The sequence below is a fragment of the Mustela nigripes genome, chromosome 13, assembly GCF_022355385.1.
Source record: "Mustela nigripes isolate SB6536 chromosome 13, MUSNIG.SB6536, whole genome shotgun sequence".
NCBI lineage: Eukaryota > Metazoa > Chordata > Mammalia > Carnivora > Mustelidae > Mustela > Mustela nigripes.
Window position 1 is genome coordinate 1,070,781 of NC_081569.1, and position 19,625 is coordinate 1,090,405.

At 58.5% G+C, this 19,625-nt stretch overlaps 1 protein-coding gene across 3 annotated transcripts in view; it reads left to right on the plus strand.

The window, feature by feature from the left end:
• MINAR1 (membrane integral NOTCH2 associated receptor 1) overlaps nucleotides 1–5,451 on the plus strand; it is a 28,897-nt gene extending 23,446 nt beyond the window's left edge. For 2 of the 3 annotated variants that reach the window (XM_059371407.1, XM_059371408.1), the window contains one exon: nucleotides 1,572–5,451. In XM_059371407.1, the coding sequence (XP_059227390.1) occupies nucleotides 1,572–1,769 (198 nt within the window). In that variant the 3' untranslated portion in view covers nucleotides 1,770–5,451. The remainder of the gene's footprint in view (nucleotides 1–1,571) is intronic. The other variant, XR_009398960.1, reaches the window with a different exon arrangement.
• The last annotated feature ends 14,174 nt before the right edge of the window (nucleotides 5,452–19,625 follow it).

Below are 19,625 nucleotides of genomic sequence, written 5' to 3' on the forward strand. Positions count from 1 at the left end.
CAGAAGGCACTAGAACAGGGTTGCAAAGGAGGCTGGTGACCAGTCTGGGCCTTGAGGACTCTGGTGTCTGTCACAGCTGCCGGACTCTGCCTCTGCCCCCTGAAAGTGGCTGCCCCCTCCCTGCGAACGGCCGGGCATGTCTGGGATTCCACGAAGCGTTATTGTGGGCGGAGAGATCTGAATTTCATATAATGTTCACATAGTGTGAAATAGTCCTCTTGACTTTTGTCAACCACTGGAATGTGTAGGAACTGTTCTCAGCCTGGCGGTTGTCCACGGGCAGGTGGTGGGGGCTGGACGTGGGGCCGCAGCTGTCCACCTGGCTGGCCCGCCTGTGGGGGGGTGGTCTGCAGGTGCGGAGAGCAGGAGCAGAGGCCGGGCAGCCTCTGGGGAGCTGGCGCCAGTGACAGGACATCGTCACCCGGGGGTCTGAAGCTGAGGCAAGGGAGCTGCTCTGCAATCCACCGAGACCCACGGCTCGGGAGCTGGTGCCTGGTAGGGACCAAGAGGCCCCTCATCCCCTGACCGGGCGCCCCCGGGTGGTCCCGGGAGCCAGGCTCCTGGGGCAAAGAGCATGGCGGGAAAGACAGGGCTCCTCTGCAAGGTCAGGTGATGATGAGTGAAACGGGTTCGAATCACCAGCGCTCTCCCAAAGCCACAGTCTGACTCAGGTTTAGAGTGGTTTGGAGGGGTTTGTTTTGTGATCTCGTGTGCGTGAGACAGACTCTCATGTGCCCGAGTTTCGAGTATGAAGCAAGCCGAGGCCATCTTCAAAACGGATGTTTTGTTTGCGTTTCAGAGAGCGAGGGGCCCGCACTTGGAATCTTAACGTGTTTGCTTTCATGTGACACTGTGTTATCAAATACTTGCTGCCAAACGAGAACGCTGCCTTTTGTGACGGGGGGTCGTAACCGTCCCCGGGAGTGGGGCCCTCGGCAGGACAGGCTCGTTCTGGTGTTTTTCCTGTGGATGGTGCCCCCATCTCGGGGAGCCAGGAGACAGGTTCCATGCGGCTTCTGCCCGTGGGGACGCAGCCCCAGGCCCGGGGATGGCCTGCACACGTCTGTAGACCCTGACCCTGCGCAGGGGCCTGACCTGCTCCGACAAATGTTTGACATGGAAAGAGTTTCTATTTGGTTCGAGCTGCTTATCGGGAGGCACTTTGAGTTTTCAGTGGAGGCTTCAGGGAGGAGCTGGGAACGGAATCAGAGCGAGAGGACAGCCGTGCCGCAAAGGGCCCTGCTCCCGGGGGGCTGCTGGGGAGACCCCTGGTCAGGGGTGGTCGCCGTTCCTCCAGCCGTGGGGACAGCCTGCCCGAGGCCGCAGCCCTGTGTGCTGGCTGCTGCGGAGGAGACCCGTGGTTTCCCCACGTCGGGGCCTTCGGCACACAGGCAGCAAGGGTGGGGCAGGTGCCCGCCGCCGCCATGCCAAGGGGCCTGGGCCCTCAGCAGCCCATCCCAGCCCGGCCCGGCGACGGCGGCGGACGTCCCGGTCAGCCAGCGGCGGGCCGCACGGGGGACCTTCGGGAACCGGTGTTGGCGGTGTCTCTAACCGCTTCTCTTCACTTCCAGACGCAAGAATCTTTAAACCCAAACAACCTGGAGTACTGGATGGAAGACATTTACACGCCCGGCTACGACTCCCTGCTCAAGCGCAAGGAAGCCGAGTTCAGACGGGCCAAGGTCTGCAAGATCGCCGCCCTGGTCGCGGCCGCCGCCTGCACCGTCATCCTCGTCATCGTCGTGCCCATCTGCACCATGAAGTCCTGAGCGCGGGGCCGCTGGCGGCGCACAGCCCGCGACGGCCGGCGGCACCCCCGGCGGCGGGAGGGCTCGGGGCCGGTGCGGCCACTGCTTGCCGGTCTCTGCCAGGGCGAGCAGGGTCTGGGGCGGGTGCATTCTCCGGAGACACCCGCCTCCTGTTGGCTTTGACTCGGTGACGCGCGGATGCTTTTGGGAGCCGTGCGATGTCTTCTCCTACAGAAAGAACGCTCTGCGCCACCGGTGGACACAAACTGAATTCCAAGCAAAAAACAAAACAGAACAGAACAGATGATAGTTGAGGGGGGTGGGTTACACGAAAGCTATTTAATACCTGCCCGCGGGGGAGGCTACGGGAGATCGCAAGACGAGAAGGAAGACAGTTCTGTTTTCTATCGCGTCCAGTCCACGGCAGGTGCAGTCACGGGGGTCGTGGCCGCGGAGGAGGTTTCTTCTCTGCTGACTTTCATCAAGGGCTACTGACTTTCCATTCTCGCCCTTCGGTCGTCATTACGATCTTCACGGAACATTCCGGACCGTCCTCCTTGTGCTCAGTGCAGGGGGGAGCTGGACTGCCTGACCAGGCATGGCCCGGAGTGCGCTGCCTCTGCCTGAGAGGCTGCGGTGCTCAGGCCGGGAGACTTTCCTGTCCCTGCCCAAGGCCTGGGGGAGCCGCTTGCCCCTGGCGTAAGGCCAGGCTTTGAGAGTCCCAGGCCACCCTCCCACCCCCAGAAGGGCCTCCCACGCCTGCTTTGGTCGGGGGCTCCGCTCCCTGGTCTTCTGTCTCCTGGAAGAGCTTGGAACGTTTCTTTGTGCCTTGAAGCAGAGACGTTGGCTGAACTCGCCCATTCTAACCGTAAGCCGTGGCTTCCGTGTGCCCCAATCCCAGCCATTTCCGGGGGCTTTCACAGGATCTGGCAGGTTTGCCAATCATACGACAAAGGTACCCGGGTGTTCTCACCCACCATGACCCCAACTCGTGTTCTTGTCAGCAGCGCAAAAAAAAAAAAAAAAAAGAAAAAAAGAAAAAAATCTCTATTTAAACATTTATCTATTTATCTATCTATCTATATGTCTATATGTCTATCTAAATACCTAGTCTGGGGTTACGGTGTCCTCTGTTAAACAGCACGAGAGCACAGTTTCTCCAGCGTGAAGGAAGCGGCTGTAACTCGATCGGATTTTGGTCTCTGCTCCCACCTGTCGAATGGTGCTTTGACCCAACCGGACAGAAAGAATCCTTTCCAGCAGCTGATCCTAATGTCTGATTACAGGTCGGAGAAAGGTGTTCGACAGATACTAGCCAGCTTAACCTTTCTGAGAACAAGGTGGGAGCGAGAGGGTTCTCTTGGACGGCAGAGGAAGCTCCCTAAGGAGAGGTTAGGGGCGCGTCTCAGATTTTAAAGCAATAGGATTCCGGCATCCATCCCAGAAACCTCCGCGTAATGCTTCTCTTGCTCTGTCTGACCCTGTAGTGCCCCGCACAGGGCGTCCGAACGTCTCCCGCCGTCGGCGAGTAAAGCCAGGGTGCTTCTGTCGGGAGCAAGCCTTCGTCGTTAGGGGTCTCCACGCAACCTGTTTCTAGTCTCTGGTGGATGGACTTTCTTCTAGGTGACTAGGATGAAGCCTTAGTATGAAGAACTGAGGATTTATAATTGAAAAATTTAAAAATATATCTCTATCTCTCTCTATGTTACTGTCTGTGGTCAGAGTGTTAGTCTCCTAGTGCCGTTCCTGGTCGGGCACACCAAATAATGTTTCTTTCTTCCGGAAGGGAATGCACAATTTGCACCCACAAGATTCGGGCGTCCCCGGACCAGCTCTCCCATGCACAGGGCAGCGGGGGGGGGGGGTTCCGGGACAGGTGGTCTCTGTTATCATAGATTAAACCAGGAGAGCCCCAGAGACAGGGAGTTCCCAAGGTCTCGCTGGGATCTACAGAGAAGTGGAGATAAGATAACGTCCCGAGATCAGAGAAACTTGGTCAGATCCCCCTGCCCCCCAGCTCTCCCTGCCAGGTAGGACCACAGGGGCTGGACCAGACCCCTGTTGTCACTACTTTTGGGTGAACCTGTTCCTAATGGGCCCTGCTTGAGCCAGTGTCTGGCTACCACGGGGGGACGCGTGACCGTGAGCCCCACCGCATGTGTGGAGGAAACTGGACTCTCTAGATTGTTCTTCTACCCTTCTCCTATCTGAGCAGGTGGCGAGAAATTTCGTCTTGCTCTTAGTCCAGTGTAGCCTTAGAGTTCAAGCTGACGCCATTGCCACATAATGGACAACACCCAGACCTGCCAGTGCACTGGGAACCCAGACGGCCCCAACGGCAAGTTGTTTCCTATGCGGATGGGTTATCCGCAGCCTGATAGGCGGGAGCACGCGATCAAGTTAAGAATCCTTGCTGTGGCTTGAAGCTGGTGCATGCTTGGGGTCCTGGGGACCGGGGAAGGGAAGGCGTAGCTCATGGTTGGGTCTTGTCTCTTCACTGGCCCCAAGCCCGTGCCAGCCTTCTCTCCCTGGGCCCCAGACTCCTCCATCCCTGTATTTGCAGAACAGGGCAAGGCCAGAGACAGACTGGGAAGGAGACCCCTCCCCCTCCCTCTAACATTGCCTCTCCTTTCCTGCTGCTGTGATCTCCTGGAGGGTGACGGACAGGTGGACTGGCCGGCCTCCCGGGCTGGGCACCACCTTCTACAGTGCTCTCTGGCATTTTCCCACGAAGTACAATTTCTTACGCCCGGGCCTCAAATCCACTTCATTTCTCTTGCTTTTAAAAGAGGAACCATCAGAGGAGGTCGCTTAAGGGATGACGTCGAACTCGGGTCCCCTCAGCCCGTGGTTCGGTTCAGGATCGTTCCATTTCTCTTCGCTAGTCTGGTCCTCTTTGATCGCAGCCTCGCAGAAAAGAAAAAAGGTTCCCAGCTCGGTTTTCTGATGTCACGCCACGAGCCCCTTCTGCAAACTGCAAACACGGTAAACAAATCAGATTCCGACGGCCCGTGACTAGCGGATCATGAACTGTTAGTGCGGTTGCGCCCGCGGTTGTGTGACCGACACCCACAAGGGAGTCCCCTTAGTAGGTGTGCGAACTCACCGCCCCGAGTCCCCAGACCCTTCTCGGGATCCAGGCAGGGCTGCTTCTGTTTACACTGGATCAATGTAAGAGCAAGGCACCTCCTTTTCTTTGTTTTAAACAAGAAGTCAGTTCTGCCGACAGTCAATGATGCTGTTCAGCGGTATAAGAATCTGTGAATGTTGAAGTTCAACCTGCTCCGTGTCATAGCCAACCGACAAGAATGCTGTGGTCAGTTGTGTGAACACCACACCAGTACGTACTGTATACCGTACTACGGACATTTGTGTTGAAAGGCAGAGACACTACTGATTGCTGGTACAGTTGGGGGAAAGGGTATTAGATATTTATTGACTCAACGAGAAATGCAACCAAATTCCCTATTTATGCCTTATGAGTAAAAGGGTGTGGAGCGTGAGGTGAAGGTTTACGTGCGAGCCTCAAGGAATGGTATTTTCGAGGGCAGGGGTCGTCTTTTCTACGTTGGCTCTGTACAGCTGTCAGCACACTCTTGGTGCTTGATCAATGTTATATAATACCAATAACTAAGCACATTTTTAGATCCTTTTTCCAATGGCTTGTGTAAAATTTGGGCAACGTACCATGGTTGGTTGGAAGCTCTTTGTGTAAAGTCTGCCTCTCCAAATATAATCAAAAATAAACTGAAAAATTATATGATCTCTTGCCGTGAGATTTTGTTCTAGGCAGGAACGGTTAAGCGTTGAGTTTGACACACACGTTGTGGGCGTCCGACTTGGTGATTTTGCGCAAATGGAAACACCAGGCATATACTGAGCACAGATGAGAAGGCAGGACACCCAGACACTCCAGAAGCCTCCCTCATGCCCCCTTCCTGTTAAACAAGTGTCCTCACTTCCAAGGATCTGTACAACGTGGGCCGTTTCCTGGGAGGCTGAGCTCAGGAGTGTAACCGCCGTCCGTCACCACGACGCTGTTACAGGAAGGGTGACTCCCGTGGGAGCTGCACCTTCCATGCCGTGGAGTCTTTATCCCATTCCTGGAAGCCTGGACCTCCCGCTCCCCGTCACCCACCTGCCCACCCGTCCCCTGCCTGCCCCTCTGGCAACCACCAGTGTGTTCTCTGTATTCACGGGTCTGTCCCTGCTTCCTCTTTGTGTGCCAAGCGAAGTAAGTCAGAGTGAGAGAAGTAAGTCAGAGAAAGAGAAATGCCATAGGATTTCGTGCATAGGTGGATCTAAAAAGACAAGTGAACACATACTTCGTGTTCTTCTGTGTCTCTCTTCCTCACCCAGCGCGCTGCTGTGGGAAACGTCGTGTTGCTGGGGGGGGGGGGGGGGGGTAGCCTTCCCACTTTGTTGCATCACTGATGGAGAACCTGGCACAATTTATCTATCCATTCTACAGTGGATGGGCATTTGGGTAGCTTCTGGTTTTGGGCTATGAACACTCTTTTTAAAAAATATTTTATTTATTTATTTGCCAGAGATAGAGTGAGAATGAGAGCAAGCGAGTGAGCAAGAGAGGGGGAGTAGCAGTGGGAGAGGGAGAAGCAGACTCCCCACTGAGCAGGGACCCCCCCCCCCCCATGTGGGACTCAATCCCAGGACCCGGGGATCATGACTTGAGCTGAACACAGACACTTAACAGACGGAGCCACCCAGGTGTCCCAGGGCCACGAAGACTCTTGTCTGTGCTTTTGGCAGATGCCTGTGTGCATTTCCGGGGCGGGCATGTCTAAGAGTAAAAATGCTGAACCACAAGGTAGGCACATGCTTTGCTGTAAGGTTCAGGCCCCAACATTGTCTCCATATTGTCTCCGTGCTTCCTCCAGCTGACCCTCCCCATGCAGCAGGCCTGTGAGCTCCCAGTACTCTCCGTCATGCAGGTGTGTCGTGGGACCTCGCTGTGTCTTCAGTTCACATTTTCCCGAGGGTGAACGACACTCACTTCCTTCTGTACGCTCACTGGCCCTTTGGGTGTCCTAGTTTGTGAAGTGCCGGTTCACGTTTTTTCCCAGTTTTCTGTTTGGCATGTTGTCTTTTTCTTCATGATTCGTCGGGCGTCTGTATACATTCCGGATACGAGTTACGTCACAGATACTATTTTCTCTTCTGGGCGCTGCATCTTTATTCTCCCAATGGTGTCTTTCTGACCACGGAGGTCCTCTGTTTTGATAGAGAAAGGTATCATTCTCTTCGTTATGACTGACAATTTGAGTCCATTTAAGAAATTTTTAGACTCTGAGGTCGTGAAGTTGCCATGTTTTCTTCTTGAACCCCTGTTGTCTTACCTTTCATGGTTAGGTCTGTCCGTCTTCCCGAACTCGTATTCACACTTGGTGTGAGATGCACGAGTACGGTGTGTGTTTCCCCACGGGGGTATCTTTATGAGAAAGACCATCTTTCCCCGCTTGACACACGTCGGTTGAAGGTATGGCTTTTTTGGGCTTGCTATCCTGCTGCAGGTCTGTCCGTCTGTGTTTGTGTGAGCACAGCCTCAGCATGACTTTTTCCATGCCAGCGACGTGAGGACATCCCTCACGCTGGATAAATGCGTCATCGCTGACCTGGGCAGAAGCCCCAGCACACCTCTCGCCTGTGAAATCGTATCGCGGAGGACGCCGAGGAGAAGACCGTTCATCCGGTTCCTTCATCTCATTGTGCCACTCACAATGTCACCGAGGTCCCTGCCCGAGTCATTAAAGAAAAGTGATTGGACACAAGTCAGAGCACATTGCAAAAAGCAATTAATGTCTCGACATTGGCGCACGGAGAGAAGTCTCTGATGCGAGCTTGGACAAGGTGAGGGCGTGGGCTAAGGAACGCTTCTCAGTTCCCCAATAAGACACCAATTTGGGCCTAAATCCTAGATTTGCATACAGAGTAACTGGACCTGGACTGCATTTTGCCAGAGTGCTCTGAGCAACAGTGCATGAGTAATCGTGTAGGGAGAACATTTATCTCCCCGTGGGAACAAGCCAGTGTGCACTGGGCTGTCATAAGGCATCTTAGCCGTCATTAACTTAGATTTTTCCCTCCAAGTACCAGCGAAAGTCGATTCTTTGTTACTTTTCTTTCTGCCGTCGAAGGTACTTCTAAACACACGCACGGCCCCCAGTCATCTAGATTCCGGGCTTTGTCCGCGGGGAGCCAGACGCACTGGGGTTTAGTCGTAGCCCGTTGTGGATGATACCGGGACTCGTCCCCGTAATGGGAAGGAGGGGAGGAGGCAGCCTGACTTTAGACGGAAGAGGTACCACGTGGTATCTGATAGCACGTATTCAGATACACCCGTCTCTGAAAACGGGAGCGGAACGTCCGCGTGTCCGTCTGGAGCCCGGCAGTGCCGGCCAAGCCGCGAACGCGCCGTTTCTCCGCCCTCTCCAGTCTGACTGCAACTCACAGCAGTTTCTGGAGATTCCTGAAAGATTCGTTAAATCCCAACATTAAATTGTTGTTGGAGGGGCGCCTGGGTGGCTCAGTGGGTTAAGCCTCTGCCTTCGGCTCAGGTCACGATCCCAGGGTCCTGGGATCGAGCCCCACATCGGGCTCTCTGCTCAGCAGGGAGCCTGCTTCCTCCTCTCTCTCTGCCTGCCTCTCTGCCTACTTGTGATCTCTGTCAGATAAATAAAAGAAAAAATCTTTAAAAAAAAATTGTTGTTGGAAATCTACGGTGTGCGTGCGGTTAATTGCTAACAGTTTCCTTTCATTCGTCAAGGAAAGCAGCTAATAAACTATGCCTGACACGTCACCAGACAGTCCCCTGCGAAGGGAAGAAACGTGCACGGTGTTTTCGTGCTGGCTGTTCACAGTCCTGTCCCGCGTCGTAGTGATCCCCGCGTGACGGCAGGAGTCCCAGCGAGGAAGGCTCTCCCTGCTCATTCTCTCTGGGACCAGTGCTGCTGGAGGTGGATGTCTCCGCCAGCCCAAGTTAGCATTTTATGACCGATCAGCTTTAGGATCAAAGCTCAGCTCTACCGTTAGCGAGGTAGACGTGATGCAGGTCTTCCCGGCCCAGCCTCTTACCTACCCCTTGCTCCACTCACTTACTTAATTGAACGATATTTATTAAGCAACTCGAATGGGCAAGGCCGTGGCTTGGGACTGAAATATTGTCCCCAGAAGCAACAATGTCTTGAACATACTAGATGCTTAATAAAAAAGACTCATTGAATGACGAGTGATGAAATGAACGCTCGACGCCTGAGAGCTGACGTCTTAGAACTTCCATTCTAATGAAAGTGTACGTAGCATCAAGTGAGCAAAGACGTGGTTTCAAACAGCAAGAGGCGTAACGAAGGACGATTTCCCCTTCAGAGGGGACTGGAGGCTCTGTGGTAGGGCAGCCGCTGAAGGCTCCTGGGAGAATATGGTGTGCAACATCTCAGGATGAGCGCATCTGGCAGAAGGAGCCGGTTGTGCAAAGGTCCTGAGGTGGGAATGAAGCAAGCTCGCCACGTGGCTCGAATTAGCACAGGAGGAGTGAGATCAGGGAAGCAAGCAGGGCTGGGTTAGGTGAGACCCTCAAGCACAGGAAAGAGGTTGGGTTTTATTCTCAGTATAACGTGAAGCTGCCGGAAGGCAGTAAACAGAGAGATCCACCCATCATCTACGATCCACTGATCCACTTCGTATTTTTAAGAGATTGCTCTGGCTGCAGTGTGGTGGCAGCAGGGCAGCAGGGTGGCGGGCCCAGAGGGGCTGGTATCAGTAGCAGGGAGATGGCTGAGCCGGGCCGGGGCAAGGCCGTTAGTTGAACGTTACTGACCTTTATTTGTGGGCAGAGCCAACTGGCCCTTCTGGTGAGAGAGAGGGGGACAGGCTGATGCGGGAGGTCTTGGGGCTTGAAGAACAGAGTGTGTTATTGGAGAGTTTGGGCAGAACCATTTCGGGACGGGCACCAGCATCTCGGGCCCTGCCGTGGACACCCTGCCTTTGAGGTCTCTTGCCTCTGGTCCCCACCGGCTTGGCTGCTGCCTGCCACCCCCCGCATCTGCTACTAGACTGTCTTGTGCCCTAGATACCCCACTGTGTCTTGTTGCAAACCCCTACCCCTTCCCTGCCTGGACGCTTCCCCATGGGCCTCCGCTCGGGGCCGTTCTCTCCGGACAGTCCCCATATCTGTCGGCTCAGGCCATGACGTGCTGCACCAACAAGCCGTCCCCACAGCTCACGACAACAGAGCTGCGTTTCCCTCGGGGCATGGTCACCCCTGCAGCTGGATTTCACGCCTTCATCGTCGCGGAGCCCCGGCCGTGTGGGCAGCCCCGTGTCTGGGACACAGCTGTCTGCTGACGGAGAGAAAGAAAGACGGTGGGGGTTCCTGCCCCAGAGTCACAGGGAAGCCCCGTGTGCGCGCGAGTCACGCGGCCCCTCCCGGGGTCAGCCAGTGGGAAACAGACCCCTGTCCAGGGAGCGGCTAAGCAGGGAGGAGCCCGGCAGGGACGGGCTGAGGTCAGGTTCAACCTCACGTGACACAGGACTGGTTACGTAGGAGTGTGTTCGAAGGGCAGATTCAGCAACCCCCCCCCCCCCCCGATCTACTGAAGCAGAAAATCCTGGAGGTGGGGGCAGGACGCAGGTGCAGGGGCGTGATTTGCCGGCCCTCTCGGTGGTTCCAATGCATGCTCAGGTTTGAGACCCACAGACCTCGTGCACCTTCTCTGACTCTGCTACTGACAAGGTCAAGGGAGCTGCTCCCCGGCACACCCCCACTTCCATCACCGCCGTATTCGGCAGACCCAGCCTTCTCGCTAGCAAGACTGCCACATAGTAGGTGCATAATAAATGCTGATGGAACCGTGTGGCACTCACCACCCTCGCCCGGCTGCGGGGGTCCCCGGTCCGTCATGCTCTTGGGACTGGCATTCTGTGCAGGGTCAAGGAGAACCCGGATTCCGGGAGGTCACCCTCCGCGGTCTGGACCGTCCGTCTACACCAGTCCTCGCCCCGCCAGCCGGCTCGAGTCTGCTTCTTGCAACACTCACAGGGTGGACTTGGTCTCCGCGCCCAGGTGTGTGCTCCGATAGGTCGGCTTGGACCAGTAGGTCCAACAGCTCAACCCCGAGCTCCCACTCCAGGACTCTTAACTCCAGGCACCGGCCCGAGAATGCGGGCCCCGGCTGCGGCGGGTGGAGAGGAGCCGGGAGGGCGAACCGCTCCATTAAGACGCAGGAGGGTGGGCTCTGGGATGGTCGGTTCGCGTCTAGAAGTGTGCTCTCGAGGGTGAGTCCCCGACCCCCTCCAGGAACTGGCTGCTCTGGGAGGGAAGAGGAGGGAGCATTGCTCTGGAGAGAGACACTGAGGATCCATAAGCAACATGGGCAGGACCTAAATGCAAATCTTGGAGGGACCGGGGGTTCTCACTCTAAACCCGAGGCAGCGTGGACTTTGAACTGGGGGAGACCCGTGGAGCTGGTGCCTCGACAGAGCTGCTCAGTGGGTTCCCTGGGGGTCTAATTCCATGGGCCGGATGCAGCGCGCCCCAGGTCCATGATGACCCCGGGAAAGCAGGGCCAGGGCGTCAGAGGAAGATGCGGAGGAAGCACGGGTCTTTGGGCTTGGCGACTAAATCCTACATGTTCCATTTCTGCTGGAAACTTTCAGCTGCTTGGGGTTGCTGGGGACGGAAGCGATCACCCCGGTCTTCGGGGGTTTGAGAGAGTGAAAAGCAAACCCCATACAAAGCATCAGGCTCACGGCAATTGCTCAACGAATGTTAGTTGCCTTCCTGCAGCCTGAGGGGCGAGGGTGGGCACACATAGAGTCTAGGCCCCACTGCGCAGCCCTGGACAGGTGGGAAGCCAGGGTCAGAACCACCGGACAGCCCTGCCATCCCACAGGTTTGCAGGCCAGTGAGGGACCTGCCTGGTGGGCTCATGCCAATGTCCTGAGGCCACCAAAGCCTGTAGCAGGAGCTCACAGGGACGTCCGCAGGGAAAGAAGGGGACAGCTGTTCAAGGAGCTGTGAAGAGACTTTCAGGCACCTAGCTGGGGTCGACAGTCCCAAAGAGAGAGGGGTTCTGACATCAAGATGCTGTCATCAGGGAGCAGGAGAGAACTAAGGATGTGGCCACTGAGCCAACGAGGGGCATGGGCGGCCGGCTGGACCCTCACTTTGCCTTGTGTCAGCACCTGCTTGCCCACCTGTCTGCTTGACCCGTGGAGCCCCTGCTCCGTGCTGGTTCTGCTCATCAGGGGATAATTAGCCCAGCTTTCACCTCCTGGGATGAGGGCCCACTGCTGGGGCCAGACACGAGATACATACATCCCTGGGAGATGCGCGCGCAGGCGGCCGGGGTAGCCCGAGGGGGTGGCTGGACAGCCGGGGCACGGGGACGGTCTCAAGGAAGGGTGGCTCTGGCATCTACTTTGTGAGTGATGAGTCCCTCCGAAGAGGGTGTGACACGGCTGTGGGAGCAGAGGGAGCGGCGTGGGGCGGCACATGGACGCGCAAACGCGCGGGGCGTGCTCCAGGGCCAGCCCCTTCCTGCGGGAATGCGGGGCTTAGCGGGGCAGGGATAAGAGAGTGCCGCTGGCCGCATTTCACATCGAGGAAGCCGAGCCCATGGGTCAAGTGCTCCCTCAGGGCCGAGCAGGGAGTGAGCGCGGAATGGAGACGTAAGCCCCGGCGCTCGGCACCCCACTCCCGTGTTCTGGGAGTTCTGGAACAGTCTTCCTGCGGCGGCCTGTCTGCAGGTTGGTGTCGGGAGCTTGGAGTGATTTCCAGTGTGGTTTCAGCAACAGAACTTTGTGTTCTTTGAACAAAAGAAAGAGTCAAGACACAGATGCGGGCGTGTGAAGGTCTCGGTGTACAGAGGAGGCATGTCACACCTCCAGGGATTTAGCAGCAGAAAGTCGGAACCAGACTCTGTTACGCCCTTCGCCGTAGGCAGTGTGCGTGGGGGTTGGAGGGCTCGATGTTAAAAACCATGAGACCCCGAAGGGCCTGGCAGGAAACACATGTGAACAGAAAGGGTTTTTCTCCATCGGGCATCAGGCTGGGGTCAACTTCGCCGAGCAGGACCCCGTCAGCGGGGTGTAGACATGAGCCCGCAGTCGAGACGGAGAAACCGGCCCTAAGCTTGCCCTTCTGCCGTCAGCCGGTCGAGAACCGGACGGAGTGTGAAGGAGATGAAATTGCTCCCAGGCGTCAGACACGGGGCGTCCAGGAGGGTGAGGTCGGCAAGCAGGGCACCCCCAGTTTCTGCCTGGAGGGATGTTCTGGACCGTGGGGAGCAGCCTCGGCTCCCCCCGCCCCACCTCTCACCCGGGACTATTCCAGCACTGCCCCTGAAGGTGCCGGAGCCTTCCGTCCCGCTGGGTCCTTGCTCCGTGTCCGTGTCACCAGCCCCGCAGCAGCTCCTTCACACCCGCCCCCCGGCCTCTCCCCTCCATACTGGCCTCCACGTTCCTGCTCCTGTCTCTGCCTCTCTTCCGCGCCCCTCCTCCTTCCGGCTGTGGGGTCCCGGGCTGGGCCCCGCGGCCCCGGCTTCAAACGCCACCCGAGGGCGGACGGGCCCGTTCATGTCCTGGCTGCCGGTCCTTCCCCCGAGCTCCAGCGCGGAGAGACCAATGTCCGCTGACGCCTCCGTGGGTGTGTGACGGCACCGCACCCTTCACGCACCCCCCGGCGACCCGCTAGGTCATGCTCTCGCCAGGCCCCTCCCGGGGTTCCCGCGGCATCCCCAGCGGTCCCTGCAGCCAAGAGTGGAGCCGCATCAGCGAGTCCGTCCGCCCCGCGTTCGCCTGCGGACCTCGGTTCACTCGCACATCCCGCTCGCCTGCCTGTGCCTCGCCGCCCCTCACACCCGACCAACTCCACACCCTTCGCTGCAGCGCTGCTGCCCTCCCCTTGCCCTGGAGCTCATCCTCCGTAAGGAGCCGAAGGGATCCACCCAACCGGTCGAAACCGGGTTGCGTCACCTTCGCTGGCTCCCGCGGCATGTGGACCAAACAGGGTCTGTGGTCCCCCCAGCGCGCTCACCTCCCACCGAGCCCCGGGTCCCCGTGCTGCCCAAGCACCCCATGTCCGTCCCCACTCGGGGCATTCGCTGGCAGAAATGTCCTTCCTTGTCCCCACGTCACTGAGCCGGAGGGGTCCACCAGCCTCCTCACCACCGGAGGGGTCCGCCAGCCTCCTCACCACCGCCCGTCCCTGCTGTTCACGTTACTAGGTGTCAGAGCACCTTGTCTTGGTTCGGTAGCAGACGGACCCACTTACTTGTACGCCACGTGGAAACCACCGAGCGCTGCTTCTCTGGCGCCCACCCCAGGGCTGAACCCCGCGGCCTTCGGGGAGCATTTGTGGAAAGGACGGAGCATTTCCCGAGACCGGCATTAAAGGCGAGAACACATACGGAGCCGTGCAAAGGACGTGTCGCCTACGAGAGGAAAAACATTATTAATGTGGGTTTGGGACGCTCCACACAGTGAAAAACGCCGGTGGATAAACTCCTGTAGATTAGCTGCCCCGTTCTCCCGCAGCAACGAAAAATAGCGTAAAACAGGACATTTAGAAATGACACACGTAAGGACCGTCATAAGCTTTTGCTTGAACAGAGCACAAAATCCACGAAATGCGAGCGTTCACACGGTGGTTTGGGTGTCCCTGCATTTGCGAGGCTAAGATTCTGGAGCCGAGAAGGCGGCTCGGGTGAGGTTCTGCAGGGGCAGACGATGGGACAGACACCGGTTGGCCGGGGACCCCATGCGAGAGCACGTGCGTCCGCGGCCTGGAGGGTAGAGCCGTCCCGGAGCAGCGGAGGCGGACCGTCCCCCCGGGGCTCTGGAGCTGCTGTCGCCCCTGGAAGTAAGGGTGTGGGTCTTCCAGCTCCTGCTTCTGCCTGGAACAGTGTCGGGGCAGCTGGCTTCGTGGGGGAGGGGAGCTTGCTTCAGCTGAAGGCAATGGTGCGAGCCGCTCCCCTGATGCTGGGGCCGCTGACGCTGGCAGGTGGAGGGGTCAGCCATCCAGGGTGGGAGAGGGGTCCCGGGCAGCTCAGCACAGTGCCCACCCAGACCCCCGGCTCCCATCCCGGCTGGCTCTGGGGATCAGCACAGCCTCCAACGGCACCAGGGCCCCGTCCGCACGCCGCTTGCAGAGCGCTGAGCTGGGCCCTCAGGAGAGGGGCTCTGGTCACCTCAAGGACCTGCCTGGCCCCTCACCCTGCAGGGAGCCACGTGAGAACTGGGGGGGTCTCTTCCCGGGGCCGACGTGAGCCTCACGTTGCCCCGGTGCCTCTGCCTGACGGAGAGTTGGGCTGTAGCAAGCGAACGGGGAGGGACCAGCAAGGAAGGGCGTTCCTCGCGTCCAACACAGAGAAGCAAGAGACCCAGGAGAAGAAGTACGACTATGTGTAGACGGGTTCCTGCGGTGTAGACAAGCACAGAGCAGATCGCTGGGGGAGCATGTGGGGTCCCCTCTCGGGTCCGGGAGGCACAGCTAACGCAGGACAGCTTTGTTTCCGGGTCTCCGCGGCCGGGAGAGCATCCTTCTTGTGTGACGTGTGCTGGCCACTAGTGATTTGTGACCCAGAGAGGGTCTGACCTGAACGCAGAGACCCAGGAAGGGGGACCGCAGCGCGGGGTTTCAGGAACCTGTGGTTCGCAGGCCACCGTGCTGCTCTGTGTCAGTTTAATTCTTTCTTCTCAGTGTGGTGGCGAAAGCGAGTTTCATCTCCACAGTCACCTTTTAAGTTATTAAAATAATATTTCAAAACTATTACAGTAACTCCTCGTGCTCGGGCTCCACTCCGAGGTTTTAACCCTGTAGTTTCAAGTGAGGAAGCCAAATGTGGAAATCGTGTCCAGTTGGCAGCGAGAAGTCACCGATGCCCAAAACTGTCCCCCCCGGACTGAGCTCTGAGGATGCAAGGCTGTCCACGGTGTTTGCATGGCTGCTCCCTGAAACGGTTGGTACCAAGTGCCTGCTCCGCCCTGGACGGGGTTCTGGGGGTGAGGGCACAGCAGCGGAAAAAATGCACCATTTAGTGGGGGGACCCACGGACCCAAGCCGGACTGTGCCTGCCAGAGACGGACACAGCGGCTCCTTCCCGGGCTCCCACTCCTCTCGACTCCGTTACAGATGCAGAAACCGAGGCCAGAGACGTTACTAAGGACGCTGAAGTCACCCAGCTAGCAGGGTTTTGAACTTGGACCTCATTTTGGTTAAATCCCGCTCTGACTCTGAAGCCGACGTTCGGAACTGTGCCGTGCGGGCCGTGGTCAAAGGGAAGAGACCTTCGCTGGGGCTCTCTTTGCTCTTTTCCTCCCGCTCCCCCTCCCCCGCTGGACAGGGGTGGGGGTGGGCGGAACCCTGGGGTGCCCGTCCTGAGCCTGGGCTGTCCTCACTCTCAGGCAGAGGCCCCCGCGTCCCACTCCGAACGAGAAGTCACAGAAGCAAGTCACCGCATCGGTAAGAGGCCTGCCCTGACACCCGCCGGGCTTCTCTGTGGTTTTCTCTCTCCTTCTCTTTTGCTGACAAGTGTGTTCATGTAAAGACAGAAAAGGAGCCGCACGATTTGTCACAGGCACACGGTCCATCCCGGCCTCCAGGATGAACTGTAGCGGGCAGAGTTCATCCATCACTCCCATGACTGGCCTTGCGGGGCCTGGTCTGCAGAGGGCCCTGAGCCGGGCGCTGGAGCCTGCTGTGTGCATGCGTGTGCAGTCTGTGTGTGCACGCGTGTAAACCCTGTGCTCCCGGTACAGGTGGGGGAGGATGCTCACCGAGCTCTGAGCCACCTGCCCTGCCTCACCCGCTCCCTCAACCTGGGGGACGCGCCTTGTCCCCTCTGTGGCTGTCTCACTGCACAGAGCGCGAGGGGAGCAGGCCATGACAGGAGCCTCCCCAATCACCTTCCACATGGAGCTTCCGCGTCCCCGAAACATCCATCCACGTCCTTCCCAGATATGCGAGGCAGTTCTCTGACGCCCCCAAATCCTCTTTGTCCTTCCAGAGGGGACTGAGACCATTCATGTCCGCAGGCGTTTCCATCAGATTCTGTGGTCCCAGAGACCCTTCCTGAGCTCCCCCGCGCCTCTCACCGTGGAGCCCCACGCGTCCCCAAACAGGAGGCATCAAGACGATGGCCACAGCTTAAAGAAATCGAACCTACGATACCGGTTCATTTAGTGCTGCTGCTGCTGGGGACAGTGGATGGCCCCATGCGATGGAGACCAGCACGTGCTCTGAGATGATCTATCTGTGTGCCGCATGGTCACTCCCTGTCCCCAGCAGCACAGCGGCCAGAGCGGGAGTTCCCATGGAGATGTGTCTTGTTCAACCAGGTTAAACACTTGCCTTGTATCCAAGACGTATTTGCTCAGCGAGGCAAAGCCAAGGAGCCCGAGTGAATTGTCACCTCCCCCCCCACACTAATACGGCGTCAGTTCCGAGGCAGAGAGGGTCGCGGTGAATTTCCAGAAGCTCAGCTTTGCCGGGATGCCTGGTGCATGGAACTGGCCGGCTCTGGGCGGAAGCTTGACCATGCTACACGGGCAGCAATTCTGTGTGCTCGCCGGGATGAGGGTGTGAGCCGGGATGAGGGTGTGAGCCGCCCGTCCCTGTCTCTGCACCAGGAGGAACAGGAGCCACGGACAGCAGGTGCCGGCTCTGGACAACCGCCACCACCCGCAGGCTCCCCTGGAGCCCAGGCCTCTCACGCCCCCTCTGCCATCTCTGAAACCACACCACACAGCACCCCTCGCTCCCACGGGACAGCTCCGTGTGCAGGGACCCGCGCTCGTCTTCACGGGACGAGGAATGCTGTCGAGGGAACTGAAATGACGCCCGGGGACGGGGCTTCTCCAGCTCTGATGCTCTTTCCAGTTCGGGGTTCTGGGTGCGTCTGAGATGCCCGGGGTTCGGACATGTGGGAGGAGGTGGACCCGTTGTTGGCCCAAGTGTGAACCACCGCCGGGACAATGCGCCTTGTCCCCCGCTGGGCACTGAAGGACGGAGATAAAACACCTGGAGCATCCCTGCTGGCCGGGAGCTGTCTGTCCAGGGCAACGGCTTGCTGGGGGGTCTGTGGGGGGGCGTCTGCTCGTCAGCTCTGTTCCTACATCATCTGCTGGAGCGCACACCTCCTGAAAGCCAAGATCGTGTCCTCTTACCTCTCACCAGGTCTGTCCCCAAACCTGGGGCGGGCGGGCGGGGCTTGGCGCCTGGAAACCACTCGCACACATCAGCTGGGCAGATTAACGGTTCAGAAGGGGTTCAGGTTTCAGCAGGAAGGACTGCAGGCGGAAGGGAGCCGGCGGCAGACACAATCCGTCCACCTCCGTGAGCGGGATCTGAGACCGTCACCTTGGCCGGCACCGAGTGTGGCTTGGGCACAGGAGCAAGCGTGCGCCCCATTCACGGGGGTGACAGATGCAGGACGCAGACAGAGCGGGGTCGTGTGGCCAGTGCTGGTGTAAGCATCAGACCCGGGGCCCAGGCGACTCACGGAGGGTCAGAGAGCCCTCTCCTGAAGGACTGGGAGCTTGTCCCTCCAGGAGGGACAGGACACAGAGACCTGGGGCATGGGAGGTTGGTGGGAAAGCCGTGGGGAGACAAGCTGTGGTGTGGTCAGCGGGGGAGGAAGGCCCTGTAGATTGGCTCAGTGAGTCTGAGCGTTGTTTGCTGGGTGATGGGAGCCCCTGATGGTTATTGAGGGAGAGTGTCCTCACACAAGCCCTGTGGTGGGTGGACTGAAGAAGGACGGGGACAGTCTGGCCTGGACTAGGTGCCGATGCGCTCGGTCCCGTGTGGATCCTGGTGGCGACACCACCTACGTTTGGAAGCCTTTGCAAAGACCCCCGTGCTTGGAAGATACCTGAGGCCCCGGACACCGTCCCGTGCCTGCCCCCCAGCATTGGTGTTCCTGCCGCTGTCTGCGGGAACAGACCTCCCTGAGTGCCGGAACGTCCTCTCTTATGCCGACTTAGACTCCGTGGCCCGACAGGGTGCACGGAACCGTCCCCCAGAAAAGCCCCGTAGCTGACCAAGGAGACGCCCCCAGCTGTCCCTCGGGAAGTCGGCTTCTGGTGTCCGCAGGGGTGGATTGTACGTGCCACCAGCCGGGCCCTGGGTGCGTCCGGGAAGGGGTTTTGGAGGGGACGAACATGCAATCCGGCAGACTGAGTCAAGGCTCTGTCCTCCTGCCGGACGGGACACGGTCTCCGCCTTCCGACTCCAGAGGCTGCCGCTCTCGGGTCTTTGCGCAGCGGGCTGTGCACCCAGGGGCGTGGGCCCCGGAGCTCGTCCGTTAGAACTCTCCGCCCCCACGGTGCATACGGCGTAAACGTAGGGATCCTGCAGGCTCCGCTCCTCCGAAGAACCCTGACGCGCCCTTGGCTTCCCACCCTTGTTGCTTCCCTGCACGCTCACCAGCGGCTGATACAAAGTGCGTGTCCCGCTCACCCGACGTGCCCCAGGAGCTCTGATCCCAGCCGGGGGCGTCCACGCCCGCCTCTGTCACTGTGACCCGTGTCTCTCTAAGCGGTCACAGTGGGATCGACCTCTGACCCCCAGTTTCTCCCAGGACGCTCGGAGAGGGGCAGGACTGGGCCCAAGGTCACACGACAAAGCCAATGACGCGGCTGGCGACCCAAATGTCTGCGGAGAGAAACAGGGTTTCTAGCCCGGGTCCCCGCTGGATTGCACACCGTAACTGCTTCTAACCACAGAAGGAAAACCTGAAACACTAGGTCCTTGGAGTAGGTTGTCCCACCCGACAGCGACAGGAGACCCGCAGGGTGGCTGGTGGTTGTCTCCTGCAACTTCCCTGCAACCCACAGGGGACTGGCAGCCACTGGCGTCACCAC